The sequence below is a fragment of the Electrophorus electricus genome, chromosome 17, assembly GCF_041902795.1.
Source record: "Electrophorus electricus isolate QZ-2024a chromosome 17, ASM4190279v1, whole genome shotgun sequence".
In the NCBI taxonomy this organism is placed as follows: Eukaryota; Metazoa; Chordata; class Actinopteri; order Gymnotiformes; family Gymnotidae; genus Electrophorus; species Electrophorus electricus.
The window spans coordinates 966,159-987,132 of NC_137513.1; the positions used below are offsets into that span (position 1 = coordinate 966,159).

The 20,974-nt window shown below is 47.2% G+C and overlaps 2 protein-coding genes across 3 annotated transcripts; both read left to right on the top strand.

The window, feature by feature from the left end:
• The first annotated feature begins 6,983 nt into the window (after positions 1 to 6,983).
• LOC113586530 (uncharacterized) lies at positions 6,984 to 9,796 on the top strand. The gene is made up of 6 exons (XM_081699588.1): positions 6,984 to 7,231; positions 7,932 to 7,961; positions 8,165 to 8,289; positions 8,373 to 8,419; positions 8,581 to 8,712; positions 8,798 to 9,796. Exons 1-6 carry the CDS (start codon positions 7,202 to 7,204, stop codon positions 8,965 to 8,967), a joined length of 534 nt encoding a protein of 177 aa, XP_081555714.1. The 5' UTR covers positions 6,984 to 7,201; the 3' UTR covers positions 8,968 to 9,796.
• A 302-nt stretch (positions 9,797 to 10,098) lies between these two features.
• tada2a (transcriptional adaptor 2A) lies at positions 10,099 to 17,832 on the top strand. 2 transcript variants are annotated; one of them, XM_027024715.3, is made up of 15 exons: positions 10,099 to 10,395; positions 10,654 to 10,760; positions 10,858 to 10,917; positions 11,172 to 11,263; positions 11,879 to 12,036; positions 12,156 to 12,244; positions 13,606 to 13,678; positions 14,027 to 14,090; positions 14,502 to 14,545; positions 15,249 to 15,359; positions 15,644 to 15,715; positions 16,653 to 16,785; positions 17,041 to 17,084; positions 17,216 to 17,289; positions 17,387 to 17,832. In XM_027024715.3, exons 1-15 carry the CDS (start codon positions 10,371 to 10,373, stop codon positions 17,570 to 17,572), a joined length of 1,332 nt encoding a protein of 443 aa, XP_026880516.1. In that variant the 5' UTR covers positions 10,099 to 10,370; the 3' UTR covers positions 17,573 to 17,832. The 2 variants fall into 2 exon arrangements, with proteins under 2 accessions (XP_026880516.1, XP_081556284.1); XM_081700158.1 differs by lacking the exon at positions 15,644 to 15,715.
• The last annotated feature ends 3,142 nt before the right edge of the window (positions 17,833 to 20,974 follow it).

Sequence of the window (20,974 nt, forward strand, 5' to 3'; positions counted from 1 at the left end):
AAATTGGCTGCGGCTTCTCATCAGGTGTGAGTGTGTAAAAAAACAAAAAATATATTTGTAAAAAGTGATCTTGAGTTTGAGAAAGGTGCTATATAAATGCAACTAATAATTTGTACTCATCTCCATGAGTTGCTTCTCTTCAAGAAACACCAAGTGCTGTTTCTATATTACACCTCATCCTTGGAAAGTTGCTGATGGGTTGTTGGCATGGAAGTCTGACAGTATTCTCTTAGTGGATGTGATGGTCATACTCATGGCATAAATCAAGCAAAACGATTACTGTCCCAGGGCCTGTGAGAGCACGTCTGGGCCCAGTCTAGTGAAATGATTACTGTCCCAGGGCCTGTGAGAGCACGTCTGGGCCCAGTCTAGTGAAATGATTACTGTCCCAGGGCCTGTGGGAGCACGTCTTCTGGGGGAGGACTCTGTACCTTTGGGCCCTGGGAGTGACAGCTGCGTGTGTGTTCACTTGCTTCATCTGTGTGAGCAGGAGTGCAGTGGCTTTTAAAAGTGTGGAGTGAAATGTGTGTGGCAAGAATTCCATTCTTCCACACCAGCGTTTCATGTCTCTGGTCCTACAAACGCACACTCACATGCACGTGCACTCCCTCACACACACATTCATGTGCACCAGAGCACGTGGTTTTGATCAGCTCACGTGAAGTGCAGGAGAGGCCATGATTCCTCTCCTCGCTGCTACCTGATTAAAACCACATGTCACACTCGCCCGCGCTGCCTCCATCTCAGTCTGCATGTTAAAGGACAACCCTGGAAGAGACAGGAGACAACACACCCACACTTTTTAACCTTCTATAAACTCATCACACTTCTGGCCACTTTATGTCCACTGAATCTGACCATTTTGTATTCTCTAGATAGGTCAAGCTCAAGATTTTTATTAAAATCTAGTGTGAATATGAAAACAACAAGTTATTTCCTGCACCGTATGTCTTTCTTTACAGAAATATAAGGCAAAGTTCTGGTGCTGTATTTAGCTGCTACACATTAACAAAGACATTTAAACAAAATTATATTACACAGAGTTTTTCATGTTAGCGAGCGAGTGGTTCTGCAGAAGCCAAAACTGGGTGTTGGAGTTTGGTCCCAGCAGCCAGCACTGGAGAGAGGCTGAAAGCCAGAACTCCAGATATTTATGGAGGACAAACAGATCCAGCAGAACTGCAGATCTTTATGGAGAATGAACAGATCCACCAGAAGTCCAGATCTTCATCAGGAATGAACAGATCCACCAGATGTCCAGATCTTTATGGAGAATGAACAGATCCACTCTGCTCATGCAGGTCTCCTTCTTTTCTTTTTTAAACCAGCCTCTGCTTTAAGGCCATTATAGCCTTGGCATAAATCAGCTCATATTTAGCCCACTATGTTCTGTGCTATATTTCATACACTTCTAAATCTGTGTTCTCGTTAATGCAACTCTAATGTAGTTTGTTGTGCCTGAATGTGCTGAGTCATCAAAAATGGCTCTAGGGTTGCTCTAATGTTTTCAGTCATGTCTAGTTTTGGTTTGTTGAGATGTGAACTTTAGATGATACCGTATGCCTGCAGTAGCTGTCAGGACTTTGGCATTGGGCTAGCCCTGGCCTCAGTGGTTGAGTCCACCCTGTGTATGAGTACTGTGCACGTGTGCTGGGTGCAGTGGATGGTTGAGTCCACCCTGTGTATGAGTACTGTGCACGTGTGCTGGGTGCAGTGGATGGTTGAGTCCACCCTGTGTATGAGTACTGTGCACGTGTGCTGGGTGCAGTGGATGGTTGAGTCCACCCTGTGTATGAGTACTGTGCACGTGTGCTGGGTGCAGTGGATGGTTGAGTCCACCCTGTGTATGCGTAATGTGCACGTGTGCTGGGTGCAGTGGATGGTTGAGTCCACCCTGTGTATGCGTAATGTGCACGTGTGCTGGGTGCAGTGGATGGTTTAGTCCACCCTGTGTATGTGTACTGTGCACGCGTGCTGGGTGCAGTGGATGGTTGAGTCCACCCTGTGTATGAGTGCTGTGCACGTGTGCTGGGTGCAGTGGATGGTTGAGTCCACCCTGTGTATGAGTACTGTGCACGTGTGCTGGGTGCAGTGGATGGTTTAGTCCACCCTGTGTATGAGTACTGTGCACGTGTGCTGGGTGCAGTGGATGGTTTAGTCCACCCTGTGTATGCGTAATGTGCACGTGTGCTGGGTGCAGTGGATGGTTGAGTCCACCCTGTGTATGCGTAATGTGCACGTGTGCTGGGTGCAGTGGATGGTTGAGTCCACCCTGTGTATGCGTAATGTGCACGTGTGCTGGGTGCAGTGGATGGTTTAGTCCACCCTGTGTATGTGTACTGTGCACGTGTGCTGGGTGCAGTGGATGGTTGAGTCCACCCTGTGTATGCGTAATGTGCACGTGTGCTGGGTGCAGTGGATGGTTGAGTCCACCCTGTGTATGAGTGCTGTGCACGTGTGCTGGGTGCAGTGGATGGTTGAGTCCACCCTGTGTATGCGTACTGTGCACGTGTGCTGGGTGCAGTGGATGGTTTAGTCCACCCTGTGTATGTGTACTGTGCACGTGTGCTGGGTGCAGTGGATGGTTGAGTCCACCCTGTGTATGCGTAATGTGCACGTGTGCTGGGTGCAGTGGATGGTTGAGTCCACCCTGTGTATGAGTGCTGTGCACGTGTGCTGGGTGCAGTGGATGGTTGAGTCCACCCTGTGTATGCGTACTGTGCACGTGTGCTGGGTGCAGTGGATGGTTGAGTCCACCCTGTGTATGAGTGCTGTGCACGTGTGCTGGGTGCAGTCTCTTAACAACACAATGTGTGGCTCCTTCGTCTCCCCCGACCAACATCCCACCGGGGTAAGACACTTCCATCAGCAAGCCTGCCACTGAGAGAGAACCGCTACGTGGTTGGGTCATATTCTGTTGCACACTAGAAAGGGAGGGTCAGGGGTCAGGGGTCAAGGATCAGGACCTCGTGTGATGGCCCTGCAAGAAGAGGGATACACCATGGGGCATTTTCCACACAGCCAGCAACATTCAAGAGCTGTGTGTGTGTGTGTGTGTGTGTGTGTGTGTGTGTGTGTGTGTGAGAGAGAGAGAGAGAGAGAGAGAATAAGGGTGAGTGAAAGAGAGCGAAGGAGAGCCTGTCTCATGGTTACGTTCTCAGCAGGTTTCATCTCTCTTGTCTTGCTCTCGTTCACGTCTGAGGAGCGGGTGGTCTCCAGAAATGCTCCTCTTTTCTTCTTCCTCTGTGCCTTCACTGGCAGTTACACCTGCCATTTCCACGTCCATGTGGGCACCTATTCCTGGCAGACTGGAGCTCTGCTTAAGTCATTCCAGAGACGTTTCACAATATCTTAGAACTTCTCATCTTAATTAAACAGACAAACGTATCAAAGGCTCTTCTTTAGACATCAGATAGAATGGATTATTAACTCATGTGTCTGTGTGTGTGTGTGTGTGTGTGTGTGTGTGTGTGTGTGATGCTGATGTCCCCTGACAGTGTTGTGGAAGGGTCATTCAGACATGAGCAAACCCACTCTCCTCTGCAACCCTCCCCACCCATGCACCACCCCCCCCACCGTGCACACCCACCCCCATGTGCCCACTCCTTCTGGGCCTCCGGACCTCTCCGGATATCCCTTTTTCGGTGGCTCACTTATGGCATGCGATAGGCCTTCGTTCACATCCCGCTCTGTGTTTCCCATTCCTAGGCCAGAATCTCAGCCTCTCTCCCACTCCATCCTCCAGAGCCAGACCTGTGTGTTCCCATACATGAGAAAGTGCTCAGTATAGGAAATGTATGCATTCCACACCCACCACCCCTGACCTGGGGGACCTTCCCTCCTCTGTGTGCAGGCTGAGGCATCATCACTGCGTACAGATGCAGGAAGAGGAGATTAAACACACACACACACACACACACACACACATGCTCACATACAAACGCACATGCGCACACATCTGCTATTACTAACCAACTGAGTGCTCACCGTGTTCTGGCACACACGGACACCTGTGCAGGCAGTGCGTGGGAATCCCTTGGGCAAGCAGAAGGTTTGGAAATGTAAACATTTGATCGGGTATTTGTTCACACGTGATACCAGAACAGAGCTCATGAAAGCAAAGAGTGCTTGAGACTACATTTAAGTGCCAGTTTGCATGTGCCACAGAGTTTTCATCAGGTCACTCCTTCTGAATCCGCACGGGTCTCTGTGGGGCTGCCACTCACCTGCCATTGTTTCTGTCTCCTGGACTGGACAACCGACCATGGTTCACATGTGATTCTCTGTGAAGGTCATGAGCGTAAATCCTACTAACAAACCCCCAAGTGTGTCTTAGCATTAGTGAGTCTGTGAGCTGACTGATATGGAAACTGTGCCTGGATAGGTTTAACAAACTAACTGTTTACATCTAAATGTTTCATACAAATCAATGTTTCATACAAAAATATAATTGTTTTAGTACTGTATACCATTAGATAATTGCCTAAGTAAATGAAACACTTAGTCTGAGGTATGGAAGATGGTCACAGTATTGGTGTAATCAGAATATACAGTGATCTGGAACATTAGAGAACGCAGTAAATATTGAACTCCTGCAGATCAGAATAAGTGGAGGATTTTTATTAACATTATACAAATATTTCAATGTACGTTACAAACATGCTGTCTAGAAAAGGTGTAAACAGTCATTAAGCCTTTGCACTTTTTGGCCTTATGTGACAGGTAATGTTTCATTATTGCTCTCTGCTGTGGTCAGAAGCAGGATGTGAGTCAGTCAGTCTGAGTGAGAATCTTCTACCATGTTGTTCTGTTTTAACCAAAGCTTCACAGAGCTGTTATGCTGCGAATGACCAACATGTTGGCTTGATCCATTGGAATCAAGTCATTTTTCTTCAAACAGTAGCATGTGACTCCCACACAACTCTCCTCTTCTGTGCTGACGTCCTCTGGGGGTTCATTAAAATCTTGGGATAATATGTTCATTAAAAAGCCCCCTTGGAATTTGTTTTTGGAAGTGTGAGTAATAACTGATTAACTGAAGAAAGACCTGAAAAAGATATATACAAAAAATAAATAAATAAATAATATCTATAGGTAGATAAAGACATATACAAATAAATAAATAAGTAAATAAATAAATAAAGATATACAAATAAATCTGTCAGCCTAAAAGATCTTTATTCAATTTTATTTTGTGATCTGATTGATTTCAACACACAATTCTTTGGCTCCAGTGCATCTTACATGCAAAACTTCATCAGTTCATCCAAGATCCTTAAAGGCACTGTGTGATTCTGGAGGCAATTACTTCAACATGAAAAAGCATCTGACCTCCTGAACCAAACTGAGAGGTGTCTGGAAACTGAAATGTGACTGTGTGTGTGTCACTGTGAGCTAACGGAGCAGGTGTGAGAGTTGCAGATCCCACAGTGGATCATAAGGAGGTGCTGACACTGGTATTCATTGGACCTTATTCAATATTCAGTAACCAGACTGCTTTAGGATCTGTAGCCAGCGCAAGTCTTTATCTTGTCCTGGTCTCTGCAGTGCTTAGCTAGCAGGGACTGGGATCGACAGGGTAAGTCTGTCTAGGCGCAGGTCAGTTCTGAGTTTTTCTCTCTTTGTTAAGTAGCACCATATAAAATACGTGAGTGGCTGAGGCATGTAGCAGACGTCCCCCTCTCTTCGAGGGGCCCCAGACTCGGGATCCGACAGATGGGAAATGCCGAGCCAGGGGAATTGTGGGGAGGGGCGTGCTGTAGGGAAGAGGAGGGGCGCTGCGCGTGTGTAATGAGGTAATTGTCTGACCCATGGAAATGTGCCACACTTTCTGCACTGAACAAGCCCAGCCCCCTCCAGACTTTGATCTGCCCCCTGGGGGCAGCGCCTGTGGTGTCGGTTTGACCCTTTCTGGGGCCCACAGCGTGGGTGTGTAGCCGGCAGCTCTGCTGTGCGTTTTCATGCCCCTCTGATGGCCTGCTCTGTCACTTTTTGTTGTCTAGATGTCATATGTCTCAGAGAGTGGTGGGGGTAAATACAATGGGGGTATAAGCAATGGGGGTAAATGCGGTGGCACTAGCGCTGTAGATCAACCCTGGTAAGGAGCACGTGAATCACATGGCTGCTGCCCCATGGTGATGTGATGTGTCTTCACAGGAGCCTCCAGAAGGGCCTTTAAGGGCCATGTTGTGTGTGGAGCACTCAGACCTGAGCTAATCAGACACCAACTATCAGACACCAAGACTTAAACCAGTCCTGGTCTGTTTAGTGCCCTTACTGGACTCATTGTGTTGCAGGCCTGATCATTGTATAGCAATCAATATGCTGGGGGCATGTGGATGAGGTGATAAATCCGGCCCCTCCGGGGTTGTGTGGGGGGTGGAGCCACACGACCTGCCCCTTGGCTGCCTGCCTCCCTGTGTGTAGAGGCGTGGCCTGCAGCCTGAGCGAATACTGCTTGTTTGTCTCACTGTCATACACAGCCCATCTTTATGTGATTACACATAACAAAAGGACCCCCCCAACCCCCCCCCCCCCCCCCCCCCCCCGTGAGTTTACACACTTAGTTACAGGTTTAGTGTGTTTACACGTTTAGTTACAGGTTTAGTGTGGTTTTTTTCACTGCACAGTGCAATATCCACATCTTGTGGTATAGAATGGAAACTGCAGAAGTGCTTTTAACACTCTCTGTGTCTCATATCTTAGCCACGGTTGATCCAGCTAGTGGTGGGTGTAAATACACCTGACATGGCAGGCGAGTTCCCATGATGCTGTTAACTAAAGGAAATCTTTAGGGATTAAAGGCTTCTATATGCTTTTTACATAATGACACCATTTCTGATATGACTATCACCCGGATTAGAACTGGATTACAAAGACAGTCACAATTATTGTAACTCTATATTTAGACAGAGATGTCGCTGAGATGCGTCTTACGCTGCAGTCAGGAAATGGTTGGAACCCACCCAACATGCCTGCTACAATTAGCAAGTCATGTCTTCAAGAAGGACGACACAAGGGTGCAAATAAAATCAGCCTGGGACAGCTGCGAATCGCTTCAGCACAAATGTCTTCTAACTCTCAGAATTAGTCATCCTGGCTCATCACAGTGGTTTTGTGCGGCTGTTAAATGCCATGTATCATACCAGAAAGGCGCACAATATATGCGTACTTCCTGTAGGAAGAGAAACCGATAACTAAAATGGCGTTTTCAGATAATCAACTGGAAAAGGTACAGTTCTCAGAATTGGACTGTAAATGGAATGAGACAGTTTGGTTACAATCCTGCAAAACTTTGTGATGTTTGCTATTTTAGGGTTTTCAGAAGACTTGTGTGGGACGTTTTCCATTTTTGTTAGAATTAGCACATGTGCACGTGTATGTGAGCACTCCTACTTCAGTATGAAACTCTCACATCTTCAGGGAGCTGCGTTTAGCACAGGGATGACGGGAACAGGATTTAAGTTGAGAGGACGGTTCATAAAGTTAAGACAATGGTTCTTATCTCTTAATTTTTACATTTATAAAAATTGGTTTTTCGAATGGTAAGAGCACGCAGGGTCCGGGACTCACCTCACCCATGCAGCTGCTGTATGTTACATCATGTCATCGTGAATTGGACGTTGATTTTGCACTGTTGTTTTCTATGTAATGGAATTAAATACTGTTGAGATTTGGCTGAAATAAGACAATTTTATCCCTTTTTTTAAATTTTGCTAACATGTTCTTAGTCCTTCAGGCACAGTGTGCACTGAGCTTGGGCCTCGGATACGCTGAGTTTTGCCTCCTATGTTTTACTGCGCTGTATTATAATGCTTAGAATGGGCTTGAACTGGCTTCACACATCATCCAGAACTATACATTTGACACGTAGAGTTTGCTGTTCACAGTAAAAGCAAACATTCCTTTTAAGCATTGTGTGTTTCCTGCAGGCCCCTGTGCAGTGCGAGAAGGATGACAAGGTAAACATGTATAAATAAATAAATGTCTGAGGTGGGAAAGCCACTTTAAACCCAAAATAACAAAATGTGGCCATTTTAACAAAATAAAAACTCAAATAGAAAAATACAAAAATCTATGGAATAAATAACGATAAACCTACAGAATAAATAACAATAAGTCTATGGAATAAATAACGATAAACCTATGGACACTTATTTTCCAGTTTCCCATACCATGCCAGGACAACTCATTTGGGTTCAGCGGCTGTGTCATCTCTGAGAATATTTCCATGCCATTGAGGAGGTGTACACCGTTTTTGACTAACAGCAGAGGACAGTCCTCCCCCAGGTGATCTGTTGAAGTTAACCGTTGTTGGGGGTTTTGGGAGGTTTTCTGATCCCAGTTCTGATCTCATACCTCATTCTTTCTAGGACATCCTATGAAAACCCGGTCATTCACGGGGACACTGTGAACATGTGTAAGTACAGACTCACATAGCTGTCAAATCCTATCATGGAACTGCTGGACTGGACAGTGATCTGTTTTTTGTGGATGTCCTGTCCAGCAAATAATGAATCTTGATTTTACGAATCGACCTTTCTACTCTGAAAGGTTACACATATTAATCATTTCATTTAGACACACCACCTAGTCACATGCTGGACGGTACTGGAGTGGAGCCCTCCGGTCAGCAGAGTGTCCCTCCACAAGTCCTCTCGCACGAGAACACACTCCCCCTTCAGTCTCGTGACAGTCACACTTTCACTGACGGTAGGAAAGTGCAAGTTCTCTTTGGAGACTCACAGGTGCATCATCTTCCAGTGTCCAGGAAACGTTTCAATGTTGTTTTGTCTAGGCGGATCTTCAGAAGCCATGACAGTGGGTGGTGTGGGACACTACAGGTCTCAGCAGGTGGAGAGCTTGTTGGAGGAAGAAGATATGAATAAGTATCTGAAGGGAAAAAAGAAAAAAGCACAAACACGAAGACAAAAATCCCATCAGATCCTCCGAAAAATAACACACTAGCGTCTGACTGACAAAGACTGGATTGTTTTTTCTTTTTGCACCATTTTCAAAAACATTAATATACTTTTTGTAATTCAAGAAACAGTATAATTAGAAACACACTAGTCTAATGTTTCTTGGTTTAAACACTTAACAGTAAAATATTTGATTTATTTATGTTCATTTTAATTAAATTGAAAGCTAATTAATAAACATTTGTAACATATTGACCCCATCACACCTAGAACAGTATTACTGTAGAATTGTGATATTCCTCTTTGATTATAAACTGGCATTTATATGAACGTGTATAGAGGTTACTGTCAGTAAAGTAGTGCAGCATACTAGGACTACAGTTGTTCTTGCGTGCTGGCACTGGACCACTACAACAGCGTTCATACTGGCTGGCGCACTGTGCCAATATACAGCACATACACGACAGACGTAAAAAAAAATTATAGATTTTAAAGAGTTTAAATCTTAATTATGATTATTTCCGCCACATGGCTGTCAGACTCTCTACGTATCTACGTGTGGGCGGAGCTTCAGTGGCTGAGACTACGTCACTAAAACGTGTTCGCCCAGTTTATGTTCCAGTGGATTTGTTGCAAGTTGTATAAAATTCTGTATTACTTTTAGTGCACAATTTTAATTAATCATGCAACCTTCAAGTCAGGGTACGCAGTCTAAAATCCAGCCCTAGTTCATAGCCTAGTTCTAATTTTAAATATAAGTTACTTTTAGTATTACACAATTTGGCGTTATTATTTTTAGTAATTACATAAATCATTCGAAGCATTAATATCAGTTTAATTTCACAACCTTTGAATAAATAGCCAGTTTTTGTCTATTTCGCAGCCTCATTGTGTGTTTTTTATAGCTCGGTACGATACTTGTTCCAGTACACTAAGTTTGCTTTTCCTTCTTGAACGTGCTTCAATTTGTGGCCGTGCAAGGGGAGCGGGGCCGTAGCAGCAGGGGCCGCGGGGGGGCGCTGTTTAAGACAGCGGGGCCGTAGCAGCAGGGGCCGCGGGGGGGCGCTGTTTAAGACAGCGGGGCCGTAGCAGCAGGGGCCGCGGGGGGGCGCTGTTTAAGACAGCGGGGCCGTAGCAGCAGGGGCCGCGGGGGGGCGCTGTTTAAGACAGCGGGGCCGTAGCAGCGGAGGGGCGCTGTTTAGGGCGACACTCACTAGTTATGCTGCAGTGCTGTGTTAAATCATACATGTGTCTGTAATTCAGGCACTGTTTCAAATATGTAGCGTTATGGTAACGTTCACGTACAGGTGGTAGTCTGACTGCCAGACTGGCGCTAAACTTTGCTGGTAGTTAATCGTATAAAGCAGCTTGAAAATAAGAAGGCGAGTTAGCCGTTAGCTAGCTGGCTAACAAACACACGGCAGGCTGCGTAACCCGAACACGAGCAACATGGAGCGCTTAACATCGCTCGGGGGTAAGACTGTCTCAGCTAGTGTGTGTGTGTGTGTGTGTGTGTGTGTGTGTGTGTGTGTGTGTGTGTGTGTGTGTGTGTGTGTGTGTGTGTGTGTGTGTGTGTGTGTGTGTGTGTGTGTGTGTGTGGGTCGGTTTACTGCAGGAGATGTTAGCTAGGTTAACTAGGTTAGCATAGCCAATTACTTTGGTTTCTTCCACGTCGAGTGCAGTGTAGCAGTGCTGTAGGAGTTGTCTAAGGTGTGTGTGTGTGTGTGTGCAGGCGACCCTTTCGACAAGCCACTGTGTGGAGGCTGCTCGTCGTATTTGGTGGAGCCCTACATTAAATGTGCAGACTGTGCACCACCGCTGTTCCTCCTGTGTCTCCAGGTGCGGATCTCCACCTAGTCAAACTACAGTACCAGAGCGTGCGTGCGTACGCGCGCTAGCGTAATGCAAATGTAACATCGTGTGTGTGTTTCTGCAGTGTTTTACTAGGGGTTATGAATATAAAAGGCACCAGAGTGACCACAAATATGAGATCATGGTAAGAAAAATCTAATTTATTGATAATGTCAAACCATAACACAGACTTTATTTAAAACGTATTTAAATATGAAATCTAGTGTTGAGGGGTACATATGAACAACCCAGTACTTTCCTCTGAAAAAAGAAAGAGAAAAAGGATGTGTATACTTCTCTCTCAATACCAGCATGTTTATGTGTGTGCTTGCACATTTTATCATTCACATGAAGTTTGGAATTTTAATGGTTAAAGGAGGCACCTTCTGTTTCTTCCAGACGTCGGATTTTCCCATTCTGGAGCCTGGCTGGACAGCCCAGGAGGAGAGGTCTCTCCTGGAGGCCGTCATGGACTGTGGCTTTGGAAACTGGTCAGTATAGTACAGGCCTTGTGTAAGGTTCCCTGTGAGTCCTAGTGACTGGGAGCTGTGGGTGTACTGGGCTTGTGGAGTGGTGGCAGGTCTGACATGGAGAACAGAATGCTGTGCAGGTGGCCTGGTAGTTTTATCTATTGCACATGCACCAAGACGACAGAAGCAAAATTCAAATGCTTAAAGGTGCAATAAGTCACTAAGTGATTATTGTTTTGACTTTTTATTCTATAAAGTGCAGCTCACATGAGATGAAGAATCAGATTATGAACCAGGTTATGTTCTACAGAGTGTGATCCCACAGGAAGGCCAAATAAATTTAGTACAGAATCTCTGAAACCACTGGACACTCGGTATCAATATGGCTGTATCATCATTTTCCAGCCGTCATTCAAAAAATGACTTATTGAAACCAATTATGTTTAAAAAGCAAATGAATGTAACAAAAAGTGATGTGTTAATAGTATTGTCTGTAGAATTTTAACTTGTTATAAATCTGGATTTATTTATATCTGTTGAACCAGTTTGTTTTGAACACACCGTTGGACTGACGTGTTCGTCCCTACCGCGTTGTTGGGTTTGTCCGGTCTTACGTTTGCCTTCATTCCCTTCCAGGCAGGATGTGGCCTACCAAATGCGGACCAGGACCAAGGAGGAATGTGAAGGCCACTACATAAAGAACTTCATCAACAATCCCCTGTTCTCCTCCACTCTGCTCAGTCTCCGGCAGACGGAGGAGGCCCACACCACAGACACCGCCATCCCGTTCAAACGTACGAGACATCCTGCAGCCTCACCTGCCGTGCACGGGTACTGTCCTGTCTGCGGAGCTATACATGTTATACATAATAAAACCGACACATGGTTGCTGTGTCTCTCCTGCCTCCCACAGCAACAGATGACCCCCCCAGACCCTCCTTTGACTCTCAGCTCTCGCGGGACATGGCTGGCTACATGCCTGCCCGAGCAGACTTCATGGAGGTCAGAGCTCTTGTGTTTTCTAAAGTTTCTAATGTAGCCCGTGTGTTCTGCACGGAAGTGCGTCACTGTAGGAGGTTTGTGAAAGTGCCGGGCGTACAAGCCCGCCGGTACTTGGGTCAGTGTGCACACGTGAGCTGCAAATGTTAATGGCACTAATCAAGCAAATATGGCTCTTACAGTGGGTCACGATGTTCGCTTGGCATCATTTTTGAAGCTGATGACTTCAGTGGGAGAGGAAGGGTGTTTCTGAATAACTGCGTCTCAGGCTTCTCTGGGCTTGTTGTAGCTTCGTTCTTCCAGCACTGCCGCTATCAGCATGCGCGTTACGCGCTGCGCGTGGGGCACCAAACAGTCGCATGGATCAGCCGGTATGATTGTAGCATCTTGGTGTAGCAGGAATCTGGCACCTGCTAGTCAGACAACTTCAAAACAAAATCGCGAGAGAGGTTTGTAATCCCAACAAAGGGGTTTTGTTTAAAACCTGGAATGTCCGTGTTAATGAAACGTAAAAGTTCAGCTCGGAAATCAAAAGGTGTGTGCAGGCTCTGGCCTTTAACGTATCCGCTCACACACATTTTGTCCCTAATTTAACGGGGCTGCATGACCGAGTCATGTCTAGGTTCCGCTCTAACGTTAATAATAATAATACTAAAGCAGCACAAGTCCGACCCTCTGCGTCTGTGTGTGTTCTCGACTACTGCTATGCAGCGCTCGTAGGAATTCCTGCAACTACAACAAACAAACCTCAACTGGTGCAATGTGTGTACAATTAATAAATTAAATTTTATGGAAAAGTTGAAAATGTACAGTGGCTGGGTAAACCTTATCTTCCTGATCTACTGTTTACATACCAAACAGTTAGTTCATGTTAGCAGTTAAAGCTCTGAACTCCACGACCGGCTGCGTGTACGGAGTAAAGGCAGAGGGCCAGCAGCCGAGGGTGGATATTCCTCTGGGAAGATGAAGGGTGTAGAGATGAAAACAAATCCCTGCTTGGGAAGGTTTGGGAGTTGTTACAGAAGTGTTTGGGGCCGTGGAGTTGTGGTGTACCGCCAAACAGCTGTGTGTGCGTACACACACACACACACACACACACAGCCTCTGCGCGTCCTGCATGCTTGTGTACTAAAATGTATGTATTAAAATGATTTGAATATCACGACCCTTATAGTGTATTACTTCCGCTCCTAATGTATCTTGTGTGTGAGACCGTCGTAGGAGTTGTAGGGATATTTGTCCGGAGTGTCACCTCTGACTTGTAGATGTCTGTTGTGAAAATACGAATCACATTGATTTGAACTGAATGCATATTATTTCCGTTGTACATGGCTTGCTAATGCAGGCTCTGTCTTGTGTTTAAGGAGTTTGATAACTACGCTGAATGGGATTTGAAAGATATCGATTTTGTTGATGACGACTCCGATATTCTTCATGGTGAGTTTAAAAACCAGTCCGGTTCAGTACGTCTGCGCTCAGTTACAGAATTACAGGCTCCAAACACTTACAAATATGCACAAGTAATAATCTGATCATTTAAATGCTCCGCGCATGTTACCTGCCAGTCCAAAGGGGGGTCGGCGCTACAGGTTCAGGTGTGTTACCTGCTCAGAACACCTGAGCAGATGGTGAACCGCTTTCACGGGTTGTGTGAACATGGCCAGTAAACGGAGCCGCACCGATGTCCCGGAAACGTGCCTCAGAACCAGCCCACGACATGAGCGCACGAGCGGGAGTGTGCACGAGCGAGCTCTCTGTTTGACCATCTCACGCTTGTTGTTCTAGCCCTTAAAACGGCGGTTGTGGACATCTACCACTCAAGACTGAGCGAGAGGAAGCGGAGGAAAAGGTGAGTGTGCAATGTCGGCCCTGACCACTAGAGGGTGTCGCATACCCTTCTGTTGCCTGAAAGCTAGACTTTTGCATAGTACTCAAATATTAGTTATGTTTGCCTAATATAAAATATAAAGACAAAAAATGTAAAACAGCTGAGACGGGCTAAAATTGCCTGGAAGAGTGTGTTATGTTTCCTGACCTTGGTATGTCTTCCCAGTGGGTCTCCGTCTTATTGTGTTCGACCCGTGTCAGGCACCTCCCCCTCAACACTGTGCAATAAGCCGTCCGGCTGTAAATCAGTTTTAAACCGCGCAGGTGTGAGTGGCCCGGGTGCTCCTGGGCTTCGTGACGCGTCAGAGTTTAGCGTGTTGCATGTCGTGTAGTGCCGTGTCCAGACTGATGCTGGCGGTGGTATCTCTTTCAGGATCGTCCGGGATCACGGACTCATCAACCTGCGAAAGTTTCAGAGTAAGTTATTCTGAATTCATCACTCTGACCACGCATCCACAGACCCACAGCTCGGGCAGTTCCTCAGGAGAAGGGTACTAATGGATATCCAGTGTGTGAGTGCTCACAATAGTCTGTCTGGAGCAGGGATGGTGGGGACGAGGCTCCAGCCCACGGCGCTGAGTGCGGAGCGGACCCTCAGACTCTCAGACTCTCTTCTCCAGTTGCGTTTTTGTTTGTTTGTTTGTTTGTGTGAAGTGCTTTTGGTTGTTTGTATCAGCTCACTGCTGCCGTGCTTCTCTCCTCTTTCAAGACAAAAGAGGCAGTGGTTACCGTGGAGGTGCTGACTGGTTGTCATGGAGACTGCCTGAAAGTGTGTGTGCGTGTGCGCGCGCGCACGCGTGCATTTTTGTCTCTGTTCGCGTGTCTGTGTGTGAGGCTGAGGTGTGAGTACTGGTTTCAGTGCAAACCAGTGCGTACTGGTTTCAGTGCAAACCAGTGCGTACTGGTTTCAGTGCAAACCAGTGCGTACTGGTTTCAGTGCATATTCTCCACTAAACACGTTGAGTGGGGGTAGCAGAATCCCTCCTCACTCTCTCTCTCTCTGTGTGTGTGTGTGTGTGTGTGTGTGTGTGTGTGTGTGTGTGTGTGTGTGTGTGTGTGTGTGTGTGTGTGTGTGTGTGTGTGTGTGTGTGCGTGTGTGTGCGTGTGTGCGCATGCGCAGTGCTGGAGAGACGTTACCCCAAGGAGGTGCAGGACCTGTATGACATCATGAGACGCTTCGCCAGGGTGGCGGGACCAATGGAGCATGACAAGTTCATAGAGAGTCACGCGTGTGAGTAAGACACCCGCGCGCGTGTGACTCCCGCATGTGATGCTCTCATCCCAGCATTCATCTGGGACAGAAACCCTTTTCCCAGTGGCTCTGGTTACTGGGGGAGTGTGGGTGTGTCATGGGTGGAGCATATGACCCCGCCCCCTCTCCCTGTTACTGCAACACATGGGATGTAGCTGGTTAAGAGGTCATGGCTATCAGCAATGGGCACCAGAGATCTGTTCTCAGATCTGAGATCTGTTTTGTGATCTGTCTGTCTCTCACTGTGTCTCTCGGTGTCCCAGTGGAGTTTGAGCTGAGGAGGGAGATATCCCGGCTTCAGGAGTACCGGCGTGAAGGCGTCCGGTCCTTCTGTGGTAAGATCACACCGTCATCAGAACAGCCAGGGGTATCAGTCTAATCCAGGGTTAAGGGCTCAGAATGGATTAGAGGCCTGGAGTAGATTACAATGGAGCAGGTGCAAACAGGTGATTTATGAATCACTTGTTTAATTTGTGTTGAAAAATGAAACTTGTTTTCTGTTTGGATAAAAATGACATCTTGACCTTGTGGGTTGGGGACTCTGTGACTGGTCCTTTTAAGATGTGACTCTCACACTGTAAGAATTGTTGAGAAACTGCTAAATTTAAGCACATTAGAGGACCAAGATCATCTGGACAGATGGACGTTGGGCCTAATTAGTGAGGTTATCATGTACAAGGACATCAAAACAGTTGTGATATCCAGATCTCAGATGTCAGAGCACTAATGTTGAGTTTGTAACTCCTGGTTCTTTTAGGGAATGTCAGATTTAAAGGTTATTTAGCATTTGCTTGTAAATTATCGATGCGCGTTCAGGTCTGAGGAAGTCCTCGACTGGCTTTGATGTTTGTCTCTGTAATGAAAGACAAAGCTTTGCTCTCAGATTAAACAAACCCTTCCTTTTTTCTCAACAATTCTGTTATTGTCGTTGTCCAGGGGTTGACCTTTGGCCCATCCATTCAGAGTGTTTTCCCCAATCTCATTTTTTTGCGTCTTTGTTTTTTAGAATGCCAGTGCTTTGCTCTACAGATGTTTACTTTGTAAACAGCCTACAAGTTCAGTTCCATTAATGTAATAACAGCAATGAGAGTCTCTCTGTCCTGACGAGGGACAGTTTTGCCCCTCCTAGATTCATTCTTACGCACTCGTGAGTCCTCACGTTGGCACACGGCGGAGTCCCAGTGTGCCCCGTGTCTGTGAAGCCTAAGGGCTGTGGGGGTTTGGCGGTGTGGGGCTCGGGACTATGTGGTGAGGCACGTGTCCGTGGTGCAGGGGCCAGGGTGTACGAGCGAGTGAAGAGGGGCCGCGAGGACGAGCGCAGGAAGAGGACCCTGCTTGGGGAAGTGCTGCAGTATGTCCACGACGCCGGCACCTGCCAACAGTGGCTGCACAAGCAGGCCGCCATGTAAGACCCTCCTCTTCCTCTTCATCCTTGTCTTCTCCGTTCTCAGTCCTACACGCTGGTCATGTGGGAGTGGTGTTGGATGTCCCCCCACAGACTGATATTTCTGTCTCAAACATAATAAATTGGTTTTGAATGCTTGTCCATATTGGGACTTAATTTTGCCAAAACAGCGATGACTCACTTGGTGTGTGGGGGTGTGTGTGTGCGCGTGTGCAAATATGCCCGTGTGCTCAGATAATGTTTGTTCTCTTACAGTGACGCTGGAATTACCCCTGTGGTCAGTACCATCACAACCTCAGGTACGCTGCTACACACACACACACAGGTGGTCACATGCTTACGGACCCTGCGCAAACACACTGCGTTTGTCAGACCGGAGCTCTCTGGACAGTCCAGCGTCAAGTTCACTTCCTTCTGTCCTTTCTCACAGGAAGGAGAAGTGCACCTCCGTTGAACCTAACTGGGTTGCCAGGTACAGAAAAACTCAACGAGAGAGAAAAAGAGGTATTGCCCTGCTTCTCACTCCCCTTTGTCTTCGCAGCTGAAGTAGCGGTGCAGGTGTACTGATCTCATCTTCTCCTGGCTCTGTTTCACTCCTCAGTTGTGTCAGGTGGTGCGTCTGGTGCCGGGGGCATATCTTGAGTACAAACAGGCCCTGCTGAGCGAGTGCCAGCGTCAGGGCGGTCTACGCCTCGCGCAGGCACGATCCCTCATCAAGATAGACGTGAACAAGACCCGTAAGATCTACGACTTCCTCATCAAGGAGGGCTACGTTAACAAAGCATAAGTGTGGTAGCCTAGCGACCAGACCACGGCTCTCTGAAGAAGTGATAACTGCACGTGTTCACGTTGGACGTCAGCGCTGATGTTATGGTCTGTGTGTGTGTGAAACATGACCAGTGGTGTGTGTAAAGTGACCCTCAGAGCAATGTGTGCTGCATCACTGAGAGTTCCGATGAATTTCTCAGTGTGCAGCGGCTGGACTCACTGATGATCACATGGTGCTGTAACACTACACAAGTAAATATTTTCTTTTGTTCTGGTGAATTTTAGGCTGGAGACTTATTTGTACTTTGGAATGTGTGGGTCTGTTCTGCATAGCTCATCACCTGAAAATGGTATTTTTGTCTGTCAATAGCTCAGAAATATGCAAAAGAGGTCATTGAGTTATATAGACTCCACACAACATTATTAAAAATGCCACTTTATTACAGTCATCATGTAGCAGGGGGTGTAAACACCTTTTATAGAGTTAAGAGTAGCCCACAGTGAGCCGTCTACCAGCCCTTAATCAGTGGTTCTGAACAGACCCTGCTTCTGTGGACCAGTCCGACCCAGCAGTGACCCAGTCCGACCCAGCAGCACTGGGGTGCCTGGGACCGCCTACACGCCCACAACCATCACACGGCCAGAGTCTGCTGCGCTGTAATGGTGCACCTGTAGAAGGTTAAAAACCAGCGAGTGAGTGCAGGTGCAAATACAGCAGCTAGTGAGCACGTCTGGAACTGGCTTGGAAACCATTTTGTTCTACCATAAATCAAATATAATTGTTTATTCACATGGTTTACATTTTAATATTGTGATGAAACATCTAACATCTAATGTAAGGTAAGAAAACGGTCAAACTTACTACTCAAGCTCGGCTCTCTACCACAGTCACTGTTTAACACAGTCACCAACACAGTTAATCTGATTGTAACCCAGTCTCTCTCCCCAACACAGTCTCTCTCTTGTTTTCGCTGTTATGTTCCGTGGATGTTAGCTGCGTTCATTCTCTGGAAGCTCAGCGATGGTCAGGGGTCTCCCACGCTGCATCTGTGTCCTGATTAGCGCTCCACATCTCACCTTTGGTGATGAGCAGCAACCTAAACGAGTCTCAGCATCAGTGGTGTGTGTGTTCGTGTGTGTGTTCGTTTCACCCTGTGTCTCAGGCTTTCTCCTGCCAAGTCAAATCTCTCCACCTCTGACACCATCTTGGGGTTTCATTTGAAGGCGTGAGGCTGAGTGACAGCTGAACTACGGGCGGCCTGGCCGTGGTTTTTGTGGGGTGAGAAGGCTCTACATTTGAACAAGAGGGCCAAAGCCTCACGCCACCTTGCCCCCATGGGGCGTGTCCTCCACCGCACCGTCCAGTCATGTTCCGACACCTGTCGCCCCAGGAGCTGCCCACCTCAACATCATGGGTTTGAATCCCAAATAACGTCATACGAACAAATGTATGCAAGTCACGCTGAAAAGAGACAGCTGCCAATCACTGTAAATATCCAGTGTCTGTGTCGTTTGGGTGTCCGTCTCCCCACACGTTTTTCTCTGCAACTCTTTCATCTTCTGTTCCACTTCACAGCCTTCCCGTGTTTTCACAGTTGCTGTTTAATGTCTCTCCCACTCGTTGACTCATTTTTATGGAAATTGCATCATGGATCCCAGAGAGAAAAGCTTCTAGAACACTCCACACCACTACCACCTTGCGCTCTCTCTCGCTTGCTCTCTCTCTCTCTCTCGCTCTCTCTCTCACACACACACCATTGATTTGAAACTTGGAGTGAGGAATACATCGGTTCTATCCTGAGACCATTATCTCCCCCCAATCAGAGTGTAAACAGAAAGGGCCGTGACATTTCTCCCACTTGGCTGCAGTGCTCGGTCTCGCTGCTGTGACACGAGCCTTCATCCTCCCCTGTGTGCCCCTCCTCTCAGCCAGTACTGTGAGGCAGCCATTAACAGAGGTGAACTCCTTTGCCATTGTAAACATGCAGGGTTTCCTTGGCAACCAGGTCTCTGGCATTGTGCAACAGAAGGCTGAAAAGAGGATGGGTGAGGGAGGGGGTATCAAATGTTACCCCCCCCCCACATACACACACACACCCACAGAAGCAGGCGTACGCACTCCTCCTCTCCCCCTGGTGCCTGTGCTCATGTTCGGGGCTTGACGAGTCGTGACTGTCCCTCTGGTTAAGGCACCACAGTGTAGTGCCAGTCAGCAGCTGTTTGTAGGCTGTTGAATGGGTCTGTTTTCCAGCACGCCTGATCTAGACAGTAAAGCCTGGGCTTTGTTTTCTTATGAGCCGTGAGTTTCTCTTCAACAGAGTCCAGTGACCTCAGCTGACTGGTTCGTGTACAATAGCAGCATCAGTCTGCAGGTCCAGAGTGTTTTAATCAATGTGTACTGTGGCGGCAGGACTGTCCTGATGCAGCTTAAACACACACACGCGCGCGCACGCACACTCTGGTCATGGGCGTTTGCGCTGCTGTCCTGGCTGGACACGGCTAAGTGTAGTGTGCCGCCGTGTGTCTGGTTCTCAGCCCTTTTCCAGCCGACTTCTCCTACTACATCTATGACAATGAACTGCGTCACGGCCCAGAAATAGCTGTCAGTACTATTCATAGTCCTTGTAATTCAACTGGGATCTTTTTTTCTCGCTGACTGTTAGAAAATCATTACACAGTGAGCAAGGCACGTCCCGGGCTGACCTCCTCCTCCCAGACCAGGTGCATGATGGCACGGGCTTGTGTGCCCCTTGCTCCTAGGCTTGGGTGTGGCCTCTGGTCTCAGACGATGACCCCTGTGGAGGCCAGGATGGCATTCCTGGCACAGACTCTCGGATTCTATTCCAGCTCTCATAAGAGGACACTGGAATGATCTCGGCATGGCGTTCTACATTCCTGCCCAGTGGTTTAATGAGATCTTGGACTGTGCTGATGTCGTAGTGACTCTGTCAGCCTGAGCCTCCCTGCTTGTGCTGTTGCTCATGGGTGTTGGGGTTGTGTTGTGACCCCGCGCTCCTCACGAAGTGACTCCCCTTCTTTCACCAGTGTGTGGACTGAACAGAGCCGGGCTGTCCAGGGCAGGAGTTTGGAGGCTGTCAGCACCTCTCTGAACGCTTCTCTCGCCTTCCCAGTGAGCGACCACCATTGAAGAGATCATGTGACCTTTTTTTAAACGCAGAACACATTGTTTATTGGTTTTGTTGTGTCTCATCACTCCACTAAGCCACGAGTTGGAGGTTGTACTTCATATATACAATGTGCTAAAGACTGAAATGGTACTTTTATCATGGTTTGAGAAATTAGAAAAGTTAGTGGTGGTCTCATTGTGCAATATGAGAGAAAAGTGAATTGCATTAAATATTAGTATTTTTGACATGAGCTTTCCACTTCCAAACAAGAACTATGTGCAGCTGGATCTGGT

Excerpts from the sequence above, each read along its gene's own strand:
- LOC113586530 (XM_081699588.1), top strand. The coding sequence starts at position 7,202 with ATGGCGTTTTCAGATAATCAACTGGAAAAG. Across the intron at positions 7,232-7,931 it reads CAGATAATCAACTGGAAAAG|GCCCCTGTGCAGTGCGAGAA; the intron begins GTACAGTTCTCA and ends TGTTTCCTGCAG. Across the intron at positions 7,962-8,164 it reads AGTGCGAGAAGGATGACAAG|TTTCCCATACCATGCCAGGA; the intron begins GTAAACATGTAT and ends CTTATTTTCCAG.
- tada2a (XM_027024715.3), top strand. The coding sequence starts at position 10,371 with ATGGAGCGCTTAACATCGCTCGGGG. Across the intron at positions 10,918-11,171 it reads ACCACAAATATGAGATCATG|ACGTCGGATTTTCCCATTCT; the intron begins GTAAGAAAAATC and ends TGTTTCTTCCAG. Across the intron at positions 13,679-14,026 it reads CGACTCCGATATTCTTCATG|CCCTTAAAACGGCGGTTGTG; the intron begins GTGAGTTTAAAA and ends TTGTTGTTCTAG.